Below are 21,923 nucleotides of genomic sequence, written 5' to 3'. Positions count from 1 at the left end.
AAGCTTATGCTCAAATAAATCTGTTAGTCTCTAAGGTGCCACAAGTCCTCCTTTTCTTTTTGCGAATACAGACAACACGGCTGCTACTCTGAAACCCACTACTAGACTCAGAGCTGCAGCACCTTGTTATTTTAGAACTACCCAGCAGTGGGCGCTGACTACACTAGAGTCATAGGAAACTTGCACCTTTAGGTTCTCAGGAGCTTTAGGCTGGAAACGTTAATCGCCAGCGATTTCTGGTGGGCCGAGGAACACAGCATGAGCAGCCGGTCTGGGGGGATTTTATTACATCTGCCTTGGCTGGTACCACTAAGCGCAGGGATGGGTAAATATCCTACAGAGACACTTTTTTCAAACTCTCAAATGCAGCGTTCGCTCCAGTGAGAGTTTCAGACAAAGGTTTGCATTCACACAAACCGAACCCTCTCTCCTAAGTCCTCCACGTCTGCTCTCCCCAGGGCTGGTGCACATGCTGGGAATGCAGCACTACCCCCAGACCTGTATCTCCGTGTTGCCGCCGTCCAGCAGCCGGATGGCTAAGAGGATGCTCTCCTCAAAAATCTTCTCGTTTTTGGTGTTCATGATAAGGTCCGACACCAGCTTGGTGGCCCCTTCTCTGTCCAGCCGGCACTGGATGGCAGCAATGACTGACCAGTCCTGGTCTTGGCCTACGCATGGAAGAACACGAGAGGTAAGAACTGGATCGAGGGGCAACATTGGGGAGGTGCAGTAGTGAATTCTACAGCCAAGCTAAGGAACAGAGGGTGGACTTTGGGTCGAGGCACAGAGCTGCCAGATTCCCTGTGTGACCCTGGAAAAGTCCCTCAGTCGCTCCATGCCTCAGTTTCCCCATCTGCTCACAGGGGAGAGTTATGAGTCATTAACATTTGCAAAGCCCTTTCATACACCGGCCACAGGGTCCTACGACTCCCTAGAACGGCTCAAAGGAAGGATAGGACTGAAAACTCCAGTTCCAGAGAACCCACATCTATTTCTCTGTGTATGCAATTGCAGGCAAAACCCTGCTTCTGGTAAGGGCAGACCTCAGGGAAGCGAGGCTGATTCACATCAGCTGAAGATGTGGTCCCCTATCCTAAGGGCTTGAAATGCAGAAGCCCGAAGCCCAAAGCACGTGGGTGAGCCTCAGAAGAAGCAGGGAAGGAAGCCGGCGTGGAGGGGAGACAAAGGACACCAAGTTGCTCACCACCCCCAGTCGTGTCGACGATCTCCCCTTTGGAATTCGACTTCTTGTTCTGCAGGTAGTTACTCACAAGCATTTTCCTCAGCGTGTTGCCCTGACGTGAGAAATAAACACCGTGGTCTGTGCTGAAGTGGCGGATGCCCGACAGCTCACAGACCAATCCCCTGCCTTAGGAGCAGTGAGCTAAAGCTCCTGGGGTAGGGACAAATCTCCCAACCCGCCACCAGCTGCATAAGGTCCTGCATGTGCCACGTGAAAGGCCGGGGCATGGGTAAAAGCGGAGTGTCTGCAAAATCCAGACATGTGACTCCACCGACTATAATGTGGAGTCACTCCCGATTGACCCCGAGGCAAGGGAGAGGGGAAGCAAGCCTGAGGATTGTACGGAAAGGCCAGCAGGAGCTGGATGGTGGAGAAAAGAGGCACCAGGCTGGGGGGTTACTGTGCGTCTCCTGACCCTGGGCCTCAGGTACTCACCCTGTCCCCATATTTGTTCCTTTTCATGAGCATCAGCTGTAGCGTCCTCAGGACCCGGATGCACAACTTCTCCTCGCTCTCCATCAGGTCCTTAGTGTGCTGGACCAGCCTGGCCAACCACAGCAAGAACCCATCAGTTCCTTCTGCACCCTGAGCCCTCCCATCCTCCTCAGAAAGGACTCCACCTCCTTCCTCCTGTGGGTTCACAGACATCCCACTGCCACCCACAGGGGAGAGCAGAGGAGGGACCGACCCCTTCCTGCTGGATGCTGGGATCAGAGGTGACTGTGAGGCTACCCCTACCCCACCCCCTTACTTGGAGAGGAAGCCCCCGCTCTCGCAGCGCTGGTAGGCATCAGTCCCCTCCATGAAGAGCAGCTCTGGGCGGTGCAGAACATCCACCAGGACAGACACTTCGGCTTCCACCAGGGGTTTGAACCGTTCCTCCAGGGAGTTGATGATGTCCTGCAAAGAACGACACCATCAGGATTGGGCCCAGGCCTTGTGTACACCTGCAAGGCCAGACTGGGCCCACGAGGCACCGGTCTGTGCTGGGAATGGGACAGAGCTGCACTGGCTTGGGGGAACTCCTGGATGGATCAGGCCCTAAGTCTGCTGGAGCCCGTAAACCAACTGCCTTCCCACTTCAGAGGCTGCTGCATGCAGGCTCCTCTGCAAGGCGGCACACAGGAGGGAAAGCCACAGGGTCTGTGTCCTCTCTGGCCCTCTGGAAGCGAGGGGCAGTCAGGAGAGGACCAGGACTGCACCGTGCCTGGGTGAAGGCGTGGCTGGTCGCGGCGTGAAAGGAGCTGGTGGCAGGCTCAGCCGACAGGACCAGAATCAAATGGGCTGGGCCAGCTGAAGCAGAGGGAGGTCCCTGCAGCTCAGGGGTGTGGGCAGGAGGCACTGCTGCTGTTCGAGTCCATCGGGAGTCCCCAGTACCCCTGATTTCACATGGAGCCAGGACCACCCCCCGGAAAGGGCTCCCCCCAGCCCGCACCTGCAGCTTCTCAATTATGTTTTTGTAGTCCCACTGGTTGGGCGTGGTCAAGCCGCGGGGGAAGGTCCGCATGGCAGTCTTGTAGCTGGAAGTGCTCCTCTGCAAGGCGCTGGTGGAGCTGCTGTTCAGCAGGGAGCTGACGTGGGCATCGAGGTCCATGGGCAGGGCGATGGAGCGGCTCTTGGCTGAAAGCAGAGCAGGCTCAGCCGGAGCATGGAGGGCAGTGCACCACACCACAGCGGCAGCTGTGTGGCGGCTCCAGGCCCATGCTGGCTTGGGCAGCTCCGCGGGCCAAGTGCCTGGCTCGCGCGGTGCTATGAGGTTGGTCATTTCCCTAACCAGGAGCAAAGCAACCTGTACTGTTGCTTCCCTGTGCACCCCAAACAGATCAGTTCAGTGCTCGGCCCACACCCTGCCTCCATCTGACCCCCAGCACTGTGTCCCCCAAACACGAATACATTTATCCCCCACCCCCCGAGAAGGAAGAGAAATAGCTTTGCCCTCCTTTTCCAGAGGAGGAACTTAGGCACAGAGAGATTAAATAACATGTCCAAAAAAACCACATCGGAAAGTTTCGGGGGTTCAATTCCCAGCCCAGAGCATTCACCACTAAACCAGCCTCTCCCCTCTGTGACACATCAGCATTTATAGCCCTCCTCAAGAGTCAGACAGCAGCTGACGGGATGAGAGTCAAAGACTTAAAGGGAAACCGGCATAAGTCCCAGCTTTATTTCAGGCCCCATCAGCTGCCAGAAATACCAGGAATCTCCTGAGACATCCTGGTCTCCTTAAGTTCCCAGCCCATGCTAAACGGGCCCAAGACACCTAGATGAGAAGCCAACTTTTAGAGGGTGTTCTCCAAGCCACTCCTCTGTTTTTAGAGGCTGGCCATTAGACATGCAGCCTCGGGCCCAGGAAGCACCTGCCAGATCTCGCCCAGCACCTGCTCAGCCAGCTGCCTGATACATACACAGTCGGAGAGGGATGGAGTCTCCAGATCAAGGCAGTTGCCTCTCAACACGGCCTTACCCTGGTATACACCCTACCTCCATCACATCAGCTCCAGCAGCTAAACCCCTGAACCCCCTGTCCCAGGCACCGAGTGAGCGCCGCACGGTCCCCTTAGCGCCTTACCAACCATGGCCAGGGTACGGATACAGGCCTCCACCGAGATCTTGTGATGCTGCTGTAGCCAGGGGCACTCCAGGAGCCTCATGGTGGACTGGAGGAGCTGCACGACAATGGTCTGGTGGGTCTGCAAGAGACAGGAGGCAGGTCCTTATCTGGGGCCCTGGTGTCAGCTCTTATCAGACCCATCACTCCTGCTGGTGCTTCTTACAGGCCTCTACTAGGGCCCATACGCAGCCTGCCTCCTCTTTCTGTTCACACTGGGGTCCCGTCCCCCACCACCTCGAGCTCTGCTCCGAGTCTGAGGGACTGCTCCAGTTGCTGAGTTTGACCAGGTTGCAGTTCACTCCCTCCAGAAACCTTCGTATGGGTGGGACCTTAGCCATCAACACAACCCAGTCAGGGTCTGCCCTCTGTGAGACCCCTCCGGCCCCACTGGGCTCTGCCCCTCAATACCGCCCCAAGCTCTGCTGCCTATCCCACAAACTCCACCAGCCTCGGCCCCCTTTGCCCTCCCTCGGCTTGTTTCTAAGTTTCCTCTCTGTGCACCGGGCCTGTGTCTCAGGTAGGGAAGGAAACCCCTCAGCAGGTGAAACTCAGCTGGTTTCCAGGTCTCCCAGCTCACTGCAGGGCGGGGCCCTCCCCACATCAGTGCTCCTGCCACTCTAGAGGGAGGGTCTGGCCAGACCCCTGCCACACGCGGCCACTGTAGGTTGGGGCGGGTTTAGCTCTGTGATCCAGAGATTTCCATCCCCGACAGTGACAGAACAGGTGGGATCCTGATGCTGAGGGTCATTGATTCTTGAGCCGTCTGGCGCTACCAGGTCACAGAGGGCACCTCTCCTGGCCTGGGCCACGTCAGGGGAGCTGGGGCCCTCAGCCTAGTGCCGTGCTCGACTCTGGAAAGGCCCCTAGTTACCTGCAGGGAAGTGCTGTTCTCCGAGAAGGGAGAGCTGAAGAAGGCATTGATGGTGTCCAGCACCACGGTGAGCACGTACTTCTCCAGGGCGGGGTCCGTCAGACGCTTCTCTCGCTTCTTGCACATCTGCAGGGAAGGAGACACCAGGTCGTTGCAGCCCGGGGGGTGGGAGCACACACTGGTACAAGTGCAACGCCGACGTGAGCGCACCCAGCAGAGCTGGGGGGATCCACGCTGCGAGGGCATCTCAGACACCCTGCAGGGCACGCCCTACCCAGCACCTGCCCCCTGGGCTCCCAGGGGCCAGCTGTGCCCTGGAGAAGGCTCTGTACTGCTGCAGAGTGCATGTGTCAGCCCCCCAGTCCTGATGGCACTGCAGGGACAGTATGGCGTGGAGCAGTTCCTTGTTACGCCGAACACAAGCGCCACGTAGCACTGTCCCTGACCTGCCCATCCTGCTCCCAATGCTACAGCACCTCTAGCTATTTCTCCAGCTCCTTGGCTGGCTCCTCTCACCATGTTATCCAGCCTGCACCGCTGCTTCTAGGTTTCTGAGAAAGCTAGTGGAACATCCAGCAACTTTTGTCTCCTGGTGTCCACCCTCCCAAGGGAGAGTTGTCAGTGGGAGTCTCCACCCCATTCCCCACCCCAGGATCCACTCCAGGCCCCGTCCCCCACCGTGGCCATGTCCAGGGTGAAGTTCTCAAAGAGAGTCCAGATGTGGTTGCTGGTGTAGATTTCCTTCATTTCCACCTCGGTGTCCACGTAGCAGTGGTTGACGAAGTTCACGTAGGCCATCTTCACCTGCAGGGGCAGAGGGGGATGGGCCCAGGGAGGGGACTTCAGTCCCTACACGAGGCCATGGGAGAGCAGCAAGGCAAACACAGCCCACAGCCTCCCTCCTGCCCTTCGAACTACGACTGCCCCCAGAGGGACTGAGGGGCAAAAGAGGGGTTCAGCTTGAAGCACTGCAGCCAAATAACCACACAACCTCGGCGGCGGGAGCTCTGAACTCCCCAGCACAAATCCCGCTTTCCGCCAGGCAAGAGGTTGGACAAAGCACAAGTCAGACCCCCTTCCCCAGCCTGCCTCATCCCCCTCTCTCCCCATTCTTGGGTGTGTTTCTCGCTCCCTCCTCTCGTCTCTCTCCAGTGCACCCATGGCTCCGAGTTCCCGGCCCATCTCCCTGGCTCTATGAGTTGGTGGCAGTGCCCTCCCGGCCCCCAGTACCTCGGTGATGCAGTCCTCGTGCGTCACCACCTGCACAATGTCCTCCAGAGGCAGCAGGGATGTGCACTTGATCTCCGTGTAGACGTTCTTGCCCTCGGCACAGGCAGCCAGCAGGTCCACCAAGGAGATGTGGTACATGAGGGGGCTGTTCTCCTCCACCCCTTCCCGGGCCACTGTCATCATCTCCAGCATGGTGGCCAATGAGGTCTTGTCATTGTAGAAGACCACCACGTCGTCCCCGGCATTGGTGAGCTGTGGGGAAGGAGCAAAGGTCATGAATCTGTGGCGGGGGGGATGGAAAAGCCTTGAAAGGCAACAGCCAGCTTCCCCCCTCAAAGGGGCCACTTAGGGATTAAAGGACAGTGCATTTTCAATGGAAATAGGGTATTTTCCAACATGGCACAGAAATTCCCAACCTGTGAAACTCCCCGTTGCAGGATATTACTAAGGCAAGCAGCTTAAAAACAGTCTAGATGTTAAGGCCAGTATTCTCAAAAATTGCCGCTGGCTTTGGAAGCCCAACATGAGGCAAGTTAGGCCTGATTTTCAAAGGTGAAAATTCAGCTGCATGAGTCTGCCCACGCAATGGTGGAAATGGTGCAAGCAACAACTGTGAGCATGAGGGTTAGCAAGGTTTCAGATATAATGCGGATAGCGCCTTCTCTGGGTAAGAACAATATCTGTTCAGGCTGGGATGAAATTATAAGGATTCTTGTCCTGCTTTCTACATCTCCTCCAAAGGATGTTGCTTCCAAGAGTTCAGTGCCCCCTAGCAACTAGCTGGGGCCCCGAGATCTGCACAGGCGTCCCTCCTGAGCCCCCACCCTGCTCCCCGAGACAGCCCTGCTTCTCTGACTGAGTCTGTCTATACATCTTAATACCCCCCACACACACACACCCTCCCCCAAGGGGAGGGGGCTCTCACCTCCGTCATGATCATGTCCTGGCACTTCTTGACGTACTTGCCCTCCGCCTTGATGATGCTGTGCAGGAAGTCGAGGTACTGCACGTGGCGGCCGTGCGTGGCCAGGCAGTGGACGAAGTGCTGCAGCACTGTCTCGTTAATCTCCGAGCACAGCTGGTAGTTGTTCAGGAATATGTGCTGCATCGTCTCGGCCTCCAGGAGCTGTGGGGGGGGGGGGACACCTGTGTGAGGCTGAGGGGCTACACAGAGCCCCCAAACAGCCAGGTACACTCCCAGCTCCCTCTCCCCCCCCCTCCACTTGCTCTCCTTCTTGCAGGTATGTCTCCTCCCTTCTTCTGGGTCTCTCTCTCTCCTTTGTCCATGCTCTCCAAACACTCCTCCCCGCTCCTGGACCATTATCCTAAACACTACCCCCACCCCCCATCCGCTGGACCTTCACAACCCTTAGCCAAGCAACCCCCCGACCATTCTGCAGGGTTGCTTAGAACTTTCCTCCTTCCCTGTTCTGTTGCGGGGGGGCGGGTGTGAAGGGGTGCTTTGCCACTCTCTAGCAATCTCCGTTTTTATTTGTTGGCTTTTCCATGAGCTTTCCTAGCATCTGAGCCTCCCAGACATTAGTGACTTTGCCTCACAACACCTTTGTGAGGCTGGTCTGCATCCCCATCCCCATTTTACAGGTGGGGAAACTGAGGCACGGGGCAGTGAAATGACTTGCCCGAGGTCATACAGCAAGTGAGGGGCTGAGCCAAGGACTGAAACCGGGTCTTCTAAGCCCCAGTCTAGTGCCTTTATCGCAAGGCCACCCTTCTAGAGAGCAAGCACTATCATGTGATATGTTAGTGAACCATCCAGGACTGGCCAGCGGGGCAGAAGGACCAGGGTGGCCTAGATTACCTACCAGAATCGGTCTCTTCCATCTCTATTGTCTACGAATCCCCATCTATCCCCCAGCCCACTCCTCTGGTTCCATGTTGAGCTCTCCCGAGGGGAGGCAGGGAGAGAGGCCTCCTCTCTTACCCCAGGGGTGAGGAACAAGTTGAGATGTTTGTGCAGAAGGGCCTGGTTTCCTTGGTTCCCAGCGCAGAACTTCTGTAGGAACTGGTGGGTGTATCTCAGAATCTCCAGCATCTTTGCATCACCCTGAGCAAAGGGGGAGCAGAGAAGAATGTGACTTTTTGGGGGAGGAGCCTGAGGAATTCTACCCAGGAGACATCCTAAGCCATGAGAAGCACCAGGACGCCCCGCCCAAGATGGTGTTTCCTAGGGTTACATTGTGGCACATCAAAGAACAAACCAACCGGGTTCGATGGCACCGAGAAGGTTTCTGCATCCACAGCTGGGTCAAGGAAGAAATCTCACCCCCTGGACACTATTGTGCAGACAGGCGCATTGGACCTGATTGAGGCATGCTGCTATAGACTGCATACCGCGCTGGATGGCTCCTCGGTCCATTCCTGTCCGTCAGAACTGACGTTGCGCCATAGGAGCCTGTATTACACTTAGATGACCTCTCGAGGTCCCTTTCAATCCTACGATTCTATGATTAGTGATTCCTGCATACAGACCTTTCCCCACAATGCACTTTGCAAGAGTGGGTAAGAGTTTTTTATCCCCATTTTACAGAGAAGGGCACTGAGGCCTGGGGAGATGAAGTGATTTGCCCAGGGTCGTGCAGGGAGTCAGTGGCTGAGCTGAGAAGAGAACCCAGGAGTCCCAGCAGCCAGTCTGCTGCTCCAGCTACTAGACACGCTGCCTCCGGGCACCCAGTATGTAGGAAACCACTGGCAAACCCAGAGCTGCACGGACTGAGCGACTGACCCCCGCGCTGAAATATTCCAGCTGCTTGAACATGCACTGGGGCTGCTGCCTTCGACTCCCATCCAGCCCAGCCCATCCCCGCCCTGCTTCCCACTCTCCCACCTTCTCATAGGGGATCTGCAGCAGATCCAGCATCACTTTGTGGGCGTCCATGTTCTTCATCAAGCGCTGCTGCTTCTTGCGCACCTGCTCACCCACCCCACACATTTTATTGAGCCGCTCCAGGATCTGGAGAGAGAACCCCGCCCCCAGAGCACAAGAGAAGAGGAATGAGCGTTAGAACACACACACACACACACACACACACACACACACGGCAGCACGCAGCCTTACGCTGGCCCCAACGAGGCGGGCTGCCATGCATGAACAGGCCTGTCCTATCCCTGAATTCTAGGTTTAGGGCCCTGGGTGCTCTCTAGCCAAGTTGCCAGAGTGACAGCCTGTTGGGGAAGAGGTTGCAGATGCATCCCATCCCCCAGGAGATCAAAGGCATGGTTGTTCTCCTGCCGCCTCCTCTGAACCCAGCTTCCACAAGTGGGAGGCCAGCCTTGGCTGACTGAGTACGCTGCTCTCAGCTTCCCTGGTGTAAACCCAGAGCCACTCCACTGAGCACGGTGGAGTAAATGCTGCATTTACATCGGCATAGCCTGAGAATCTGGCCTGTGACCCTCCATGTTGCCAAATGGAAGGCATCGCATTACGTATGGGCAACTGCGATCTCACTTTTCCCCCTGCACCAACATCTGCAGCCCCAGCTGGCAGGTTGCACAGCCAGGCCCTGCCTTGCATTCATGACCTTTCAGGCTGCAAAAGACCAGCATTTACTGCCCTGGCTGCAGAATGTCAGCTGGGATCGTCCTGGAAGCCCTGTAAAATGTTGGGTCAAGTTTCTCCCAGGCGTACGCACTTAAAGTCATTGGGCTGCATGGGTTAGACAGAGGGGAGAACAGGTCCCTTTGTGTTCAGCTACGCAAGGCAGAGTCAATTCCATTGCGCAACTCACCAAGCAGAATAGCAAAAATTAGCAGAGAGCTTCAATCAACTGAGAAACCCTCACGTCCAGCAACATGAGTCTGGGTCTCATTCATAATCCTTGTGTCCCTCCTAGTGCAGAGTGAGAGTCCTGTGTGTCATTCACAAATCCTCACCTCTGTCCCCTAGCACAAGTCCTGCCTTTGACTTTTATTGCACAGGGTTTGATGACTTCATAGGGCTCCCCCTGCACTAAGCTTTTAAATGTAAGCCCGAGTCTCGCATGTCACGCAAGCTGCCAGCTCCACCCCTGACTTCTCACAAATCCTTTATCCATAGTGCAAGACGCTGTATGTAACACCATGAAGACAACTCCAGTCCAATGTTCCCCACTGACCTGGCTAGGTCAGGCAGTCCCGCTGCACAGCTGGCTGGTGCTATGTGATGTAACCAGAGACAATATTTATTCGCTGTTACTTACCCCTTTGACTATCTTGTAATTCTCACTGCTCTTCTCTTCAGGGGTACTGACCTCCTCATCTGCAGTGTGCTACAAAGGGAAGGAAAGAGAGGAACATCTCTCAGTACAAAAAGAGAAAACCCAATAATAATGGGGGATTTCAGCTGCCCCATATTGACTGAGGGCATGGCACCTCAGCATGGGATAGAATTTCCAGACCCCATTAATGACTTCTTCTTGGAGCAGCTAGTCCTGGAACCCACAAGGGGAGAGGCAATTCTCGATTTAGTACCAAGTGGAGCATAGGATCTGGACCAAGAAGTGAATATCGCTGAACTGCTTGGTAAGAGTGACCACAATGTATTTATAAAAAGAAAAGGAGTACTTGTGGCACCTTAGAGACTAACAAATTTATTAGAGCATAAGCTTTCGTGAGCTACAGCTCACTTCATCGGATGCATTTGGTGGCCACTCTATGCGGCTAAATTCAGTGCCTTGCATAATGACAGGTTTCAGAGTAGCAGCCAAAGCATCCGATGAAGTGAGCTGTAGCTCACGAAAGCTTATGCTCTAATAAATTTGTTAGTCTCTAAGGTGCCACAAGTACTCCTTTTCTTTTTGCGAATACAGACTAACACGGCTGCTACTCTGAAACCTGTCATAATGTATTTACATTTAACATTCCTGTCGGGGGTAAAATACCAAAGAACCCCATTACTGTAGCATTTAACTTCAAAAAGGGAGGAACTACACAAAAATGAGGAAGCTAGTTAAACGGAAATGAAAAAGAAGAGTCACAAGAGTGAAATGCCAGCAAGCTGCATGGAAGCTATTTAAAAACACCATAATAGAGGCACAAACTAAATGTATACCTCAAATTAAAACAAACAGTAAGAGGGCCAAAACCAAAATGCCACCATGGCTAAACAACAGAATAAAAGAGGCAGTTAGTGGCAAAGAGATATTCTTTAAAAAGTGGAAATCAAATCCTACTGAGGAATACATAAAGGAGCTGGCAAATCAAGTGGCAGGCCAAAAAAAAGCATCTGAAGAGCAACTAGCAAAAGACACAAAACATCAAGAAAAATTTTAAATACAACAGAAGCAGGAAGCCTGTCAGACAATGATGGGGCCCCTGGATGATCAAGGTACTAAAGAAGCACACAAGGAAGAGAATGTTGTGGAAAACTAAATGAATTCTTCGCATCTGAATTCATTGAAGAGGATGTGGGGGAGATTCCCACACCTGAGCCATTCTTTTTAGGTGACAGACCTGAGGAACTGTCCCAGATTGAGGTACCCATATAAGAGGTATTGGAACAAATCGATAAATGAAAGAGTAATGTCACGCTAATTTTTATAGAAAGCTCCAGAGGCAAACCTGGCAATTACAGGCTAACTTCAGTACCAGGCAAATGGATTGAAACTACAGTAAAGAACAGACACATAGATGAACACAATATGTTGAGGAAGAGTCAACTTAGCTTCTGTAAAGGGAAATCATTCCTCACCAGTCTATTAGAATTCGTTGAGGGTGTCAACAAGCACGTGGACAAGAGTGATCCAGGGTACTTGGACTTTCAGCAAGCCTCGGACAAGGTTCCACACCTGCCCGTTTCCCCAGGAGCAGCTGCCTTCCTGCACTGAATGCCTCACTAACACCCATCTCTGGCATGCCCAATTCAGGGTGCTGAACCTAGAGACAATATCACTGGCCTGAGCTGGATTTGAACCAATGGCACAGGGGTGTCTGTATCCAGCCCATCCCCTGCAATCTGGAGAGCTGCTCAGGTTCTTACCTCTTTCTTCTCCTTCTTGGCTCCTTCCCCTGCGTCCTCCCCCTTGGGGCTGCCCTTCTTGTCTACCCAGAGTTCAGATTTCTCCACCATCATGCGCAGCTTGTCGAGCTCAGACTTTATCACCTTGTAATTCTCAACATCCTGAGCTGAGATCAGGAGCTGGACCTGCAACGTGAGGAGAACCTCAGCCCCTTCTGCTCACTGAGGAACCGGTGTGCAATGAAAAGCCAAGCGTGGGTGTCCATCCACCTTCTCCTCACTCAGCTCTCTGCTTCCCCCACCTTCAGTCCAGAAGACTCAGGGGCAGCTGTGGCTGAAACAGCTGATTAAAAGCTACTTTTATGGCACTATCAGGCCTGGGTGTGACGTTGTTACCCAACCCTGAGCGTCCGCCTCCCACAGATGAGGCTCTCAAGACCACTTAGACTTGATTCCTGCAGGGCATGGCCAGGATCTGCAGCATCCCTACCAGAGCAGTTTAAGGAAAGAGCTGCACCAATGGAACTTCCTTAGCTGGCACAGATCTGGCCATTCCACCATGCACCTTTTCTTGGTGCCAAACGCTGTGGACATGCACCAGCTAGCTGCTGGACTGACCTCACCCGTTCATTTCCACACCGCGTTCAGATGGACTCAACCTTTGCTCCCTGCCAGCCTAGCTTGATTTAGACTCACACCTAGCGTAACCTATTTACAACCCCCTCAGCCAACTGCACCCCAGGTGCGGGCCAGGACTTGCGAGACCGTCTGGGAGACCCGGGCTGCCCCCAGCCGTGTTACCTGTTTAAAGGTGTGCAGCACCTCCTGCCTCTGGCTGAAGTGTTTGAAGAGGAGCTGGAGGGAGCCGGAGACAAGCGGGGGATAGTTGTGCATCGTCAGGTGGATCAGCACACGGAGAAACATCCTCCCTCCTTCATCATCCACCTCTAACATGCTGCTCGACTTCCTGAAGTCGAGGGGAAAGACCATGCCGTGAGTAACAATCCACTCCTTGGGCCACAGTCCTCAGCAGCAATAAGGACTCCCTCGGGCTTTGTGCTGGCTCTGCGCTAGCCCATTCCACTCCTGATGGCTGATAACAGGCTCCTATGGTAGCCTTTATGGTAGCCCCAGGCCACCCACATTCTCTGCTCCCTGAGGCTTTCAGCCACCAGCAATCCACCTCTTAATAGGAGAGCGGGATTTATCTACAGGGAATAGCAAGGGACAGATTAATTTTCCACTGGAAAGAAGGGGCCGAGGCACTTACCCGACCCCAAACATGGCCTCTGCCTGCTCCCCTATTCTGTCCAAGTTCATCGCTGCATCTGAAAGGAAAGCAAAGGGGCCATAAGCAGGGAGTTCGACACCGCCCCCCCACCACCACCAATGGAAGGTGACTACGAATCCAGGCAAGGCAGAAACTCCTAGGGAAACAATCTCAACTCCCAATCCAGGGAGGGGAAAGAGGTTTCCTGCCCTGCTGAACTCTGGATAGACTGGGCTAGCTCTAGGTCATCACAAGGTTATTCATCAGCGTGGTACCTGAGCATTCACCGCCGTATCCGCAAATTCTTTACCTCCCCTGCCTTTAAGCACCTCCCTCGGTAGTTCTCTGCTGAGCCACTAGCCACTTCTACGTACACACATGTCCTGATACTATTTCATTGTGAGGAAGGAGCATATGGGAAGTGGGGAGTAGGGTGACCACAGAGCAAATGTGAAAAATCAGGACAGGGGTGGGGGAGTAATAGGAGCCTATATAAGTAAAAGACCCAAAAATTGGGACTGTCCCTATAAAATCGGGATATCTGGTCACCCTAGCAGTGAGGGAGGTGTTACCACCTTTAACCTTGAGCTTAACTGTGGCAAAGTGAAGAGCTCACAACAACGGAAGTGGGGAGCAAATCGGCAAAAGGAAAGAGAAGCCAGGGAAGGAGGATGCAGACCTTTATTATTGAGCTGATATTATGTACCACAGGGAGAGACACCTTAGAAACACCAGAGTGAAAGTGTCTGTATCCCTAATTTTCTTCCACCTCCATCTCCTCCAAGCAAAAGCCTCCCAAACCACTGCTGGGCCCTGGCACCAAACAATCAAATCCAGGTCCAACCCAGCCCATTCAATGCAGCATGTATCCCTCTCCATCTGCTAAGAGAGTTTATCAGAGCCATACAGTGTGTTCCCAATAATCAGCTGGTACTTAACATGCCATATAGGGCCCTTTAAATCTAAGCTGCACTGGAGACTGCACTGCTGGTAGAGAGCAAAAGGGATGGAGAGATAATTACTTGTGGAGTCGAAGGCTGGAGCTGTCCCGTCGGCGCTGCTGTCCTGCATGGGGTAGACTTCTATGAACTCCTTCTTGAAGACAGAGAGCAGGTAGGAGATCCTGTAGTCCAGCCGCACGTTCAGGATGAACTGGGGAGCAGCATGGGCAGAAGGAGTGTAGAAGTGAATCCCCCACCATGGAAACCACCCTATTCACACTGCTGCAGCTTCCAGCCCCGTCCCCACCTTCCCTTCCAAGCACCCCAGCCCTGCATTAACCAGAGGCCAGTGGCACTGGTCTATAGCAGAAGTCCATGGGAACCTGCAGCTTCCTCATTTCATTTGTTCCCTCCCTCTGAGCTTCATGCACTAACTTTTCCACCACCATGGGCTCCCACCTGCAAGATCTCCAAGATCTTCAGCTTGGTCTCCATCACAACAATGTTTTCATTCTCTATGGTCCTCTCCCGGTCCGTGGGCTCAGAGGCCACCACGGTGCTGAAGCTTGGGACACTGAAGATGGACTGTTTCCGACTCAGGACCATGGTGGACATCATCTGGCCAACACCCTGGATGGACTTCCGCACGTTCTTCCCTAAGGAAGCAGCCAAAGTTGGCAAGAGGCTAATGTGTGAGGCCAGCTTTAATACACTGAGGAGGGCTAGAGCTTCTAAGTCCACCTTGTGGCTGGCATAAGGACCCACCCAAACTTCCACCAAACTGGAAACTGCTTTAATTTTATTGGAGCATAAATGCCAGGTGAATAATCAGCCTCCCCATGTCCCTACATTTCTTACTCACTATTGCTGGCCAAATTCCGAGCTCCTCCCCCAGAACCTGAGAGAGGCCAAGCTCTTGCTAATCCCCGTCTCTCAGGCTTGGTCTACACTACAGAGCTAGGTCGACATAAGGCATGTCGTCAGTGTCTCCACTACAGCCATGCGCCCACCAATGTAAGTGCCCTACTACGCCAACATCATAACTCCATCTCAATGAGAAGCGTAGGGCTTATGTCGACGCAGTTAGGGCGACGCAGTGTCTGTGTAGACACTGCATTCCTTACATTGGCTGTTATTCTTGTCAATTACACGGCTCTGCTGGAGCCATGAAATTGACAAGAAAGCCAGCTCCCCACGCCCCAGCGGGTCTCTGCTCCAAGCCAGGCTGCCACCCAGGCTCCCAGCTTTGTCTGCCGCCCGGGCTCCCCACTGCCCGCTGCCCACCATGGTCCTGGCACCCTGCACTGGGAGCACCAGCGCGGATCTACCCATCGGAGGCGAGAAGCCCCGGGTGCCTTCCACCCGGCTCCCGGCTGCGAGCGCAGAGGCGAGAAGCCCCAGGTAGCTGCCCCACCCCACGCTTCCAGAGACAGTCAAGCCCACCAGTTTCCGCTGAGGTCATCAATGAATTGAGACAGTACAGAGAAGCAGGTGCTTACAGGCCAGCCATGGAGCCTTACCCGCCATATCCTCATTGTACATGGTCTGCATCATGAGCTGAGGGTTCTGGACACAGTCTATGATGCCCAGCAGAGTGCGTGTCAGGCGTAGCAGCTCACTGAAGCTGTAGAAGCCGAAGTAGATGAGGTTGTGGGCGAGACTGACGACCTGCAGGAAGGACAGAAAGACTCCAGATCTCTCCCACGCCTCGTGAGCAGATGAGGAATACAACCGTACAGGGTAAGGACTCCCACGATGGCTGCCTGGTCTGCAGTGGCAATTGGCCATTACAAGATGGCAGCCCAGTTTGCGCCAAGACTTGGCAGTTCCAAGATGGCCACCCACGGTGTGACTAGAAACTGGCCGCCAAGTTTTCGCAGGGCCCCTGTACAGCAGTGAGACGTGGCCTCCTTGTCTCTTTGAGGGAATAAGGCCCAGGCTGGGCTGAAATGCCCCCACTCGGGGTTGCTTCAAAGCACTGATGAATGCCCCCTCCCCGGCAGGGCCAGCGCAGGCTTCTCACCTCAAAGGTGAGCTTGTTCTTCTCCTCGTTGGCGAAGGGCACCGCCTCGCTCACCACGTTGTTGAGATAATCCTCCACGAACTCCATGGTGCTGGCGAACTTGTTCTTCTTGTCGTCCCGGGAGTCGTTCAGGTTGGAGTCGTAGCTGCGAAGGGGAGGAGAGGCGCAGTGAGCCAGCAGGAGATGGGCCAGGTCTCTCTCAACGCCCTAGCCCTTCAAGTGCCTCTCCCGCGGAGGGGGAGCCCCTGCCTGGCTCTCCAGAAGGGCAGCACGTCGTGCCAGATGCAGTTCAGTGCATCGGACGGACAGGCCCGGAGGTCAGCGTCCTCTCCCCACAAAAGCCCAGCCTGGCAGCAGCAGGGGTGAGTGTCCCAGTAACCCTGGCCTCGAAAGAGAGAGAGGAGAGCTCAGTCTCCAAAGCTCATTTCGTCACTGGCCTTGAGGGCTGATCAGTGCCAGTTGTGCCGGTGGTTTTTAAGGCTTTGCCCGCGAGGAGACCTGACTAAGACCTGCCAGACCCATTCCACATGTGCCTCCTGCCTGCCTTCACTATGGCCGTTTGGTTATTAATGACACAAATTGGATCCGAGCCAGGGATCTCTAGGGCGGGATGGGCTGGAATCCCCCATGCCACCCCCTTCACGGTGAGAAGCACCGGTTTGCCTCACTCTTTGATGGTGATGGCGGTGGGGATCTCCGTCCACAGCCGTGCAAACTTCACGGGCATCACCAGCTCCTGGGGGTCCCGGTCCACGTGCACGTGCAGCATGAGGTGGCAGAAGGAGGCCCGGAGGTCAAAAGGCAGCATCTCGTCCGCCATGCAGAGGAAGATGAGTTCCACCCCCAGCTGCTTGGAGATCTCTTTGATCGCCAGGTACTGGCGGTCCAGACACATGCGGGCAAACAGCTTCAGCTGGTACCTGTTTGGAGGTGAGAACAAGGGAGGAAGAGATGCAGAGAAGGAGACAGGGGAAGAGATGAAAGGAGAAGGCGAGATGGAGGGAGAGGATCTTTATTAGATCATTTGTGGAAGCGACAGACATCATCCCGCCCCTCTGCCGAGGGAACAAGACCCCGCTCCAAGCCCAGCCGGTGCCTCTTGGGTAGCTGGCGAGGGCCTAATGGGATGAGCAAGAAAGTTGAAGAGCGGTGGCTGGGCTGGGGGGCTGCTCTCCGAGCCCGCACAGCCAAACTCTGTGAACTGAAACAAAGGCGCAGCTGTGCTCCCGTCGCTGAACTCCCACTGACTCCAGCAGCAACACACACCCCACGGTGGCTGGATGAGTGAGCGGGGGGGCCCCACAAACATGCTCCTCTTCTGTTCCCCCCTTCACTCACACCCAGCCAGTGTCCCATGGGCACACCCCCTCAGCAGGGCTCCTTCAGAGCAGGGCTTGCCTTCGCATTAGCGGAGCAGACGGGTTGCGTCCCCCACTGCCAGACAGGGAGATCGGCCGGACGGTCACCTCCCTGGCTCATCCCAGCGCCTGAGGAGAAGGACTGGGCTGGCTCAGGAGCGGCTGAGCATGTGGAGACATGCCGAGGGGGGGGACGGCACTCACAGAGCCCAGCATCGGTTCCCTGGATGCGGAGTTCCACTCCCTGGTGAACTCCCCCTAAACGTCCAGCTCAGCCGGGGGGGATGGGGATTTACTCTCCAGTCCTCACTTTGTCCCCATCAGACGCCCGGGAGGGTCGGGGAGGCCCCACGGCGTTACCTGTAGTAACTCAGGACGTTCTCATCATGAGCGTTGCCCGCCCGTGCTTCCTGCGCCAGCTGCCGGATGCTCTTCTCGTGGTGGTCGTTGTTCTTGTCACTCCAGGTCAGCCAGACCTCCTCCTCGGAGTACTCGATGCTCAGGTATTCGTGGGTCTGGGACATCTCCTTTACTGGCCTCAGCCTACAATCACACCGCCATGTTCAACAGGGGTCCTCCCCACTGAACGGATGGGGAAACGGAGGCACGGCGCGGCAACAGGACTCGCCCAAAGTCACACGAGGAGTCAGGATTTCCGATGCCCCAGGCCTGGGCTCTGACCGTTTGACTACGCTCCCTCCCACATCACACAGGGCAGAGGAATAACCACAAAGGAAAGAAAACTCGTTGCACTGGGCAGATCCTCTCCTAGACTGCTGATCGGGAGTGGACCCAAGGGAGCAGAAGGCTGAGCCCAGAGAATCCACCTGTCCCAGATTGATGCCGGGCCCAGATACTGGGAATTGTGGCGGAGGCAAGCTGAAGAAAGCCGATATTTCATACTGTGTCTTAGGCACAAATTTCAGGAGGCTCCCCGTAGCAATGGTCCAGATCCATCCCTCTCTATGTTGGCCCCATCACAGTAGTATCTGAGCACCTCACCATCTCTCATGGGTTCATCCTCACAACCCTGCTGTGAGGCGGGGCAAGGCTATTCTCCCCATGCTACAGAAGGGCAACTGAGGCACAGGGTAGATTAAGTGACTTACCCAAGGTCCCCCAGGGAGTTGGTGGAAGAGCAGGGAATTGAGCCCATCCTTCCTCGCCAGAGAGGTGGTATTACCTCACTGGACAGATGGGGAATTGGGGCACAGAGAGAGTCAATGATGTGCCCAAGGAATTGAACCCAAACGTCCCGAGTCCCTGGCCAGGGCCTTAATCACTAGACCACCCTTTCTCTACCCCCTTGAAATCAATGGAGCAATGCCAATTTCCACCAGGTGAGGCACTGACCCTGAAGATTGATGGGATGGGGTAAGATGGTCCTGAAGTCTCATACCACCCTATGGATTGATCAGGGCGAGGAGGAGGAGGAGGGGGAGGGTATTCCCGTGACTCTCCCCACTCCACACACAATGCTACAGTCCCGCACGGGAGGGTGGGGAAGGGCCCAGCATTCAGGGCCAAGCGGCCCCTGGGATACTCACTCCGTTTTAATCAGGATGTCGCTGTTCTTGGGGTCCAGCACACACTTGCAGATCAGCTCCTGGGTGACGGGGATGGCGATGTAGTTGGACACACACAGGTCTGAGAGGTAATCTAAGAACCTGGGGCGAGCACAAGAGAGCCACAGCTCACGGTCAGGTGGGGCGTGAGGGGTTTGAAGGGGAAGGCGCCCCAGTGGATGCTCTGGCCTCTCTCTCTAAGCTATTGTCTTCGCATGAACCTGGACCGGGGTTGCAGATCTTATGGAGCTGTTGGCTTGGCGCACAGGATAGGTCTTTGAGGCTTGAAGAGCGCATGCTCCTAACTAGTGTGAAATCCTGCTCTGGCATTCAGACCCGGGAGGGTCCTCCTGCTCGAGCAGCAGGCTCAGCCCAATCTAGCCTTCAGCTGATGCTCCACATTACAGGGTGCCTGCCCTCTGTCTGAGTCTCCACCTCCCCAGGCCTCATGATTCTGCTCTCGTACGGCGCAGTTCTGCTTTTACCGTGCCAAGATCTGCAGCATCCAATGTCCCGTCCCCTGACAGCATGAGCCACCCAGCGGGGCGCTGCCAGCCACTGCGATCCTCCTGGGGGATATCTGCCCTCTTACACCACGAACACCCTGGAAGGTGCTTCCACTCCTCTGATACCCCTGGCCTCTGCAGTTCTGCCCCCCCAGGGCTCTGTTAGCCTCTCCGATCCCTCCAGGCCTTTGCAAGGCCTGCTACTCCCTCCACTATCCCAGCCTCTGGATCCCTCCTGTTCCCTGCATAATTCCCTCTCTAGGGCACTGCTAGTCCCTGCTATTGAAACTCCAAACATACCGCCCCCTTCACAAGCAGTCTCTCTGCTGGCCAGCAACCTTTACGGCTGCAATAGAGCAATATTCAGCTGGTTGAATACGACAGTCTTCAAACACCAGCGCACCGGCGTCCATCGCTCAGTGCACACAGACTGTGAGACAGCGGCCAGGTTGCACGGCACGCACCTGGGCTCCCGGTTCTTGCGCACCAGGCTGACGAAGGTCTCCACCTCGGTCTTGGTGATGTGCTTCTCCAGCAGCTTGCGGTTGTTGTGCAGAAGGGCGGTGATGGTGTCCTCTGCCAGGATATCGTAGCCGATCTGGGACTGCATCATGCCGAACTGCTTGGCGATATGTTCCTGGAGGAGCGGGGCAGAGATCAGGTGGGGGCAGGGGCAGAGCAGTTAGCAGGGGCCAGGGAGGGCCAGAGCTAGTACTGAGTGCCAATGGTGACCCCAAAATACACCCCCAGCATGAGGGACAAGTAGGGTGAGCGACATCTGGAATCTGTGCTCTGACACCAACTGAGGTGCCCGTCCAATGCAGAGACTCAGCGCCCGCAGACCCAACCTCTGGGGATGATATCCAGGTTCCCCACTGGCTGATTATGACTGGGTGTGGGCTCGGGTCCCACCCTCCACCCAGGTCCTGCTGCTGCCCTCAGGGCCATTCTCTGCTTTCGACACCTATCTCCTTCAAGGGCTTCCCCCCACAGGCCCTGCTCCCTGTCTGGCCAGCTGTGGACAGAAGGATCCCCACCCAGGGCTTCCCCATCAGAGTCAGTGTTAAATGGTGGCCAACAGGAAGATCCAAGCTCCAGAGAGAGAGGACAAGGTTCCTGCCTGCCTTGGGGACAGCAGAGCTGGCATGTGGTGAGGAGGCCAGGGGCCTGGAAACTCTGTCACTTCATGGCCCAAGTAGCTGACAACTCCAGTGGGAAGACAGGGAATTATCCGTATGGGAGATTCTGCTAGAGCAGCAGGAGTGCACGGGAGTCCTAAAGCCCACAGCTTACTAGCCAAATCAGCAACACGTGCGAGCGGGTTCCTGGACAGCAGATGGAGATGGCTTGCTCCCTTTTAGTGGTACGGATGTACAGTGCCTAGCACAACGGTGCCATGATCCCCGATTAGAGCCTCAAGGTGTTCCGCAATACAGGTGATAATGTATCAGGTGGGGCCAGGAGCTGTGGCCAGGACAACCCGGCTGCCCTGCCACATGGACCCACCTGGTTCTTGCGATAGTCATCCTGGGAGTGCCGCAGCACCCGGTAGCAGAGACGGAACATGTACTGATAGGGAGCGTTCTTCTGATCCGACAGCTCCTCCAGCCGCACCAGGGGGCCTTCCCCTCCCTTTTCCTTGAATGGAGCTTTCAGGATCCCGAAGATCTAATCAAACACAAAAGAGGGAAGCCGGAGGGAGTCAGATTCCAAGCTGCCCTCCGCAAATGTGCTTTCAGAACTGCAGCTCAGTCCTCAGTCACAGGTATTTCTACAGTGCTCGTTCCCTAGTGGGCGAGAGAAGGGAATGCCTGCAGGCAGAGCCTGGTTAAACCACCCCTGCTGCTAACTCAAGGCTGGGAAAGGCCCCTTCCATGGTAGTTCAAGGGATGCAGTGGGTCCCCTCTGGAGACCTCAACTCTGATCACAAGCAGAATGAATTGGACCATCTCACGTAAGGCCTGCGTGGAGATTTTGTGACCTCAAATAAAGCACCCTACATTTCACTGGGCTCAAAAGGAACACAAGGCTGGAATAAGAGCATGGGCTGCAGGTCTAGTCTGATGAGTGTCAGCAGAGCTGCATGTGGGGCACAGACTGATAGCCGTGGGGAGCTGCAGGTCAGGACTAATCGGCATCCGTGATGGAAGAGGACAGCTTTCATGACACCAGCACCAAGTATGCCTGCCCTCTGGCCAATTCCTAAGAGCCCCTTATTTTAATGACCTTTCAACTGACCAAATTTGCCCCTCACCCCCAACTATGAATAGCTTCTAACAATAACTCTATAAAAATGCCCCTGAAGAATACAAGCTGGCTGCACAGACACACAGTCTGCAATTCTCCAGTGCC

At 55.1% G+C, this 21,923-nt stretch overlaps 1 protein-coding gene across 6 annotated transcripts in view; it reads right to left on the bottom strand.

Moving 5' to 3' along the window:
• The window catches only part of ITPR3 (inositol 1,4,5-trisphosphate receptor type 3), a 97,824-nt gene that overhangs the window by 18,940 nt on the left and 56,961 nt on the right, over positions 1-21,923 (bottom strand). For all 6 annotated transcript variants that reach the window (XR_006276439.1, XM_038379735.2, XM_043500286.1 and 3 more), the window contains exons 15-39: positions 21,078-21,239; positions 20,036-20,208; positions 19,048-19,167; positions 17,861-18,043; positions 16,811-17,062; positions 16,143-16,287; positions 15,640-15,787; positions 14,579-14,775; positions 14,201-14,330; positions 13,179-13,236; positions 12,710-12,875; positions 11,930-12,094; positions 10,152-10,220; positions 8,801-8,926; positions 7,898-8,020; positions 6,881-7,081; positions 5,956-6,207; positions 5,404-5,529; positions 4,726-4,851; positions 3,813-3,933; positions 2,679-2,863; positions 1,995-2,143; positions 1,679-1,787; positions 1,205-1,295; positions 499-668 (exon numbers count right to left, since the gene is read on the bottom strand). Coding sequence is in view for 5 of the 6 variants with exons in the window: in XM_038379735.2 (XP_038235663.1) it covers positions 499-668; positions 1,205-1,295; positions 1,679-1,787; positions 1,995-2,143; positions 2,679-2,863; positions 3,813-3,933; positions 4,726-4,851; positions 5,404-5,529; positions 5,956-6,207; positions 6,881-7,081; positions 7,898-8,020; positions 8,801-8,926; positions 10,152-10,220; positions 11,930-12,094; positions 12,710-12,875; positions 13,179-13,236; positions 14,201-14,330; positions 14,579-14,775; positions 15,640-15,787; positions 16,143-16,287; positions 16,811-17,062; positions 17,861-18,043; positions 19,048-19,167; positions 20,036-20,208; positions 21,078-21,239 (3,747 nt within the window). In the remaining variant the exon portion in view is untranslated. The remainder of the gene's footprint in view (positions 1-498; positions 669-1,204; positions 1,296-1,678; positions 1,788-1,994; positions 2,144-2,678; positions 2,864-3,812; positions 3,934-4,725; positions 4,852-5,403; positions 5,530-5,955; positions 6,208-6,880; positions 7,082-7,897; positions 8,021-8,800; positions 8,927-10,151; positions 10,221-11,929; positions 12,095-12,709; positions 12,876-13,178; positions 13,237-14,200; positions 14,331-14,578; positions 14,776-15,639; positions 15,788-16,142; positions 16,288-16,810; positions 17,063-17,860; positions 18,044-19,047; positions 19,168-20,035; positions 20,209-21,077; positions 21,240-21,923) is intronic.

This window comes from Dermochelys coriacea, chromosome 21 (assembly GCF_009764565.3).
Source record: "Dermochelys coriacea isolate rDerCor1 chromosome 21, rDerCor1.pri.v4, whole genome shotgun sequence".
In the NCBI taxonomy this organism is placed as follows: Eukaryota; Metazoa; Chordata; order Testudines; family Dermochelyidae; genus Dermochelys; species Dermochelys coriacea.
This window is presented reverse-complemented; position numbering and strand designations above follow the sequence as displayed.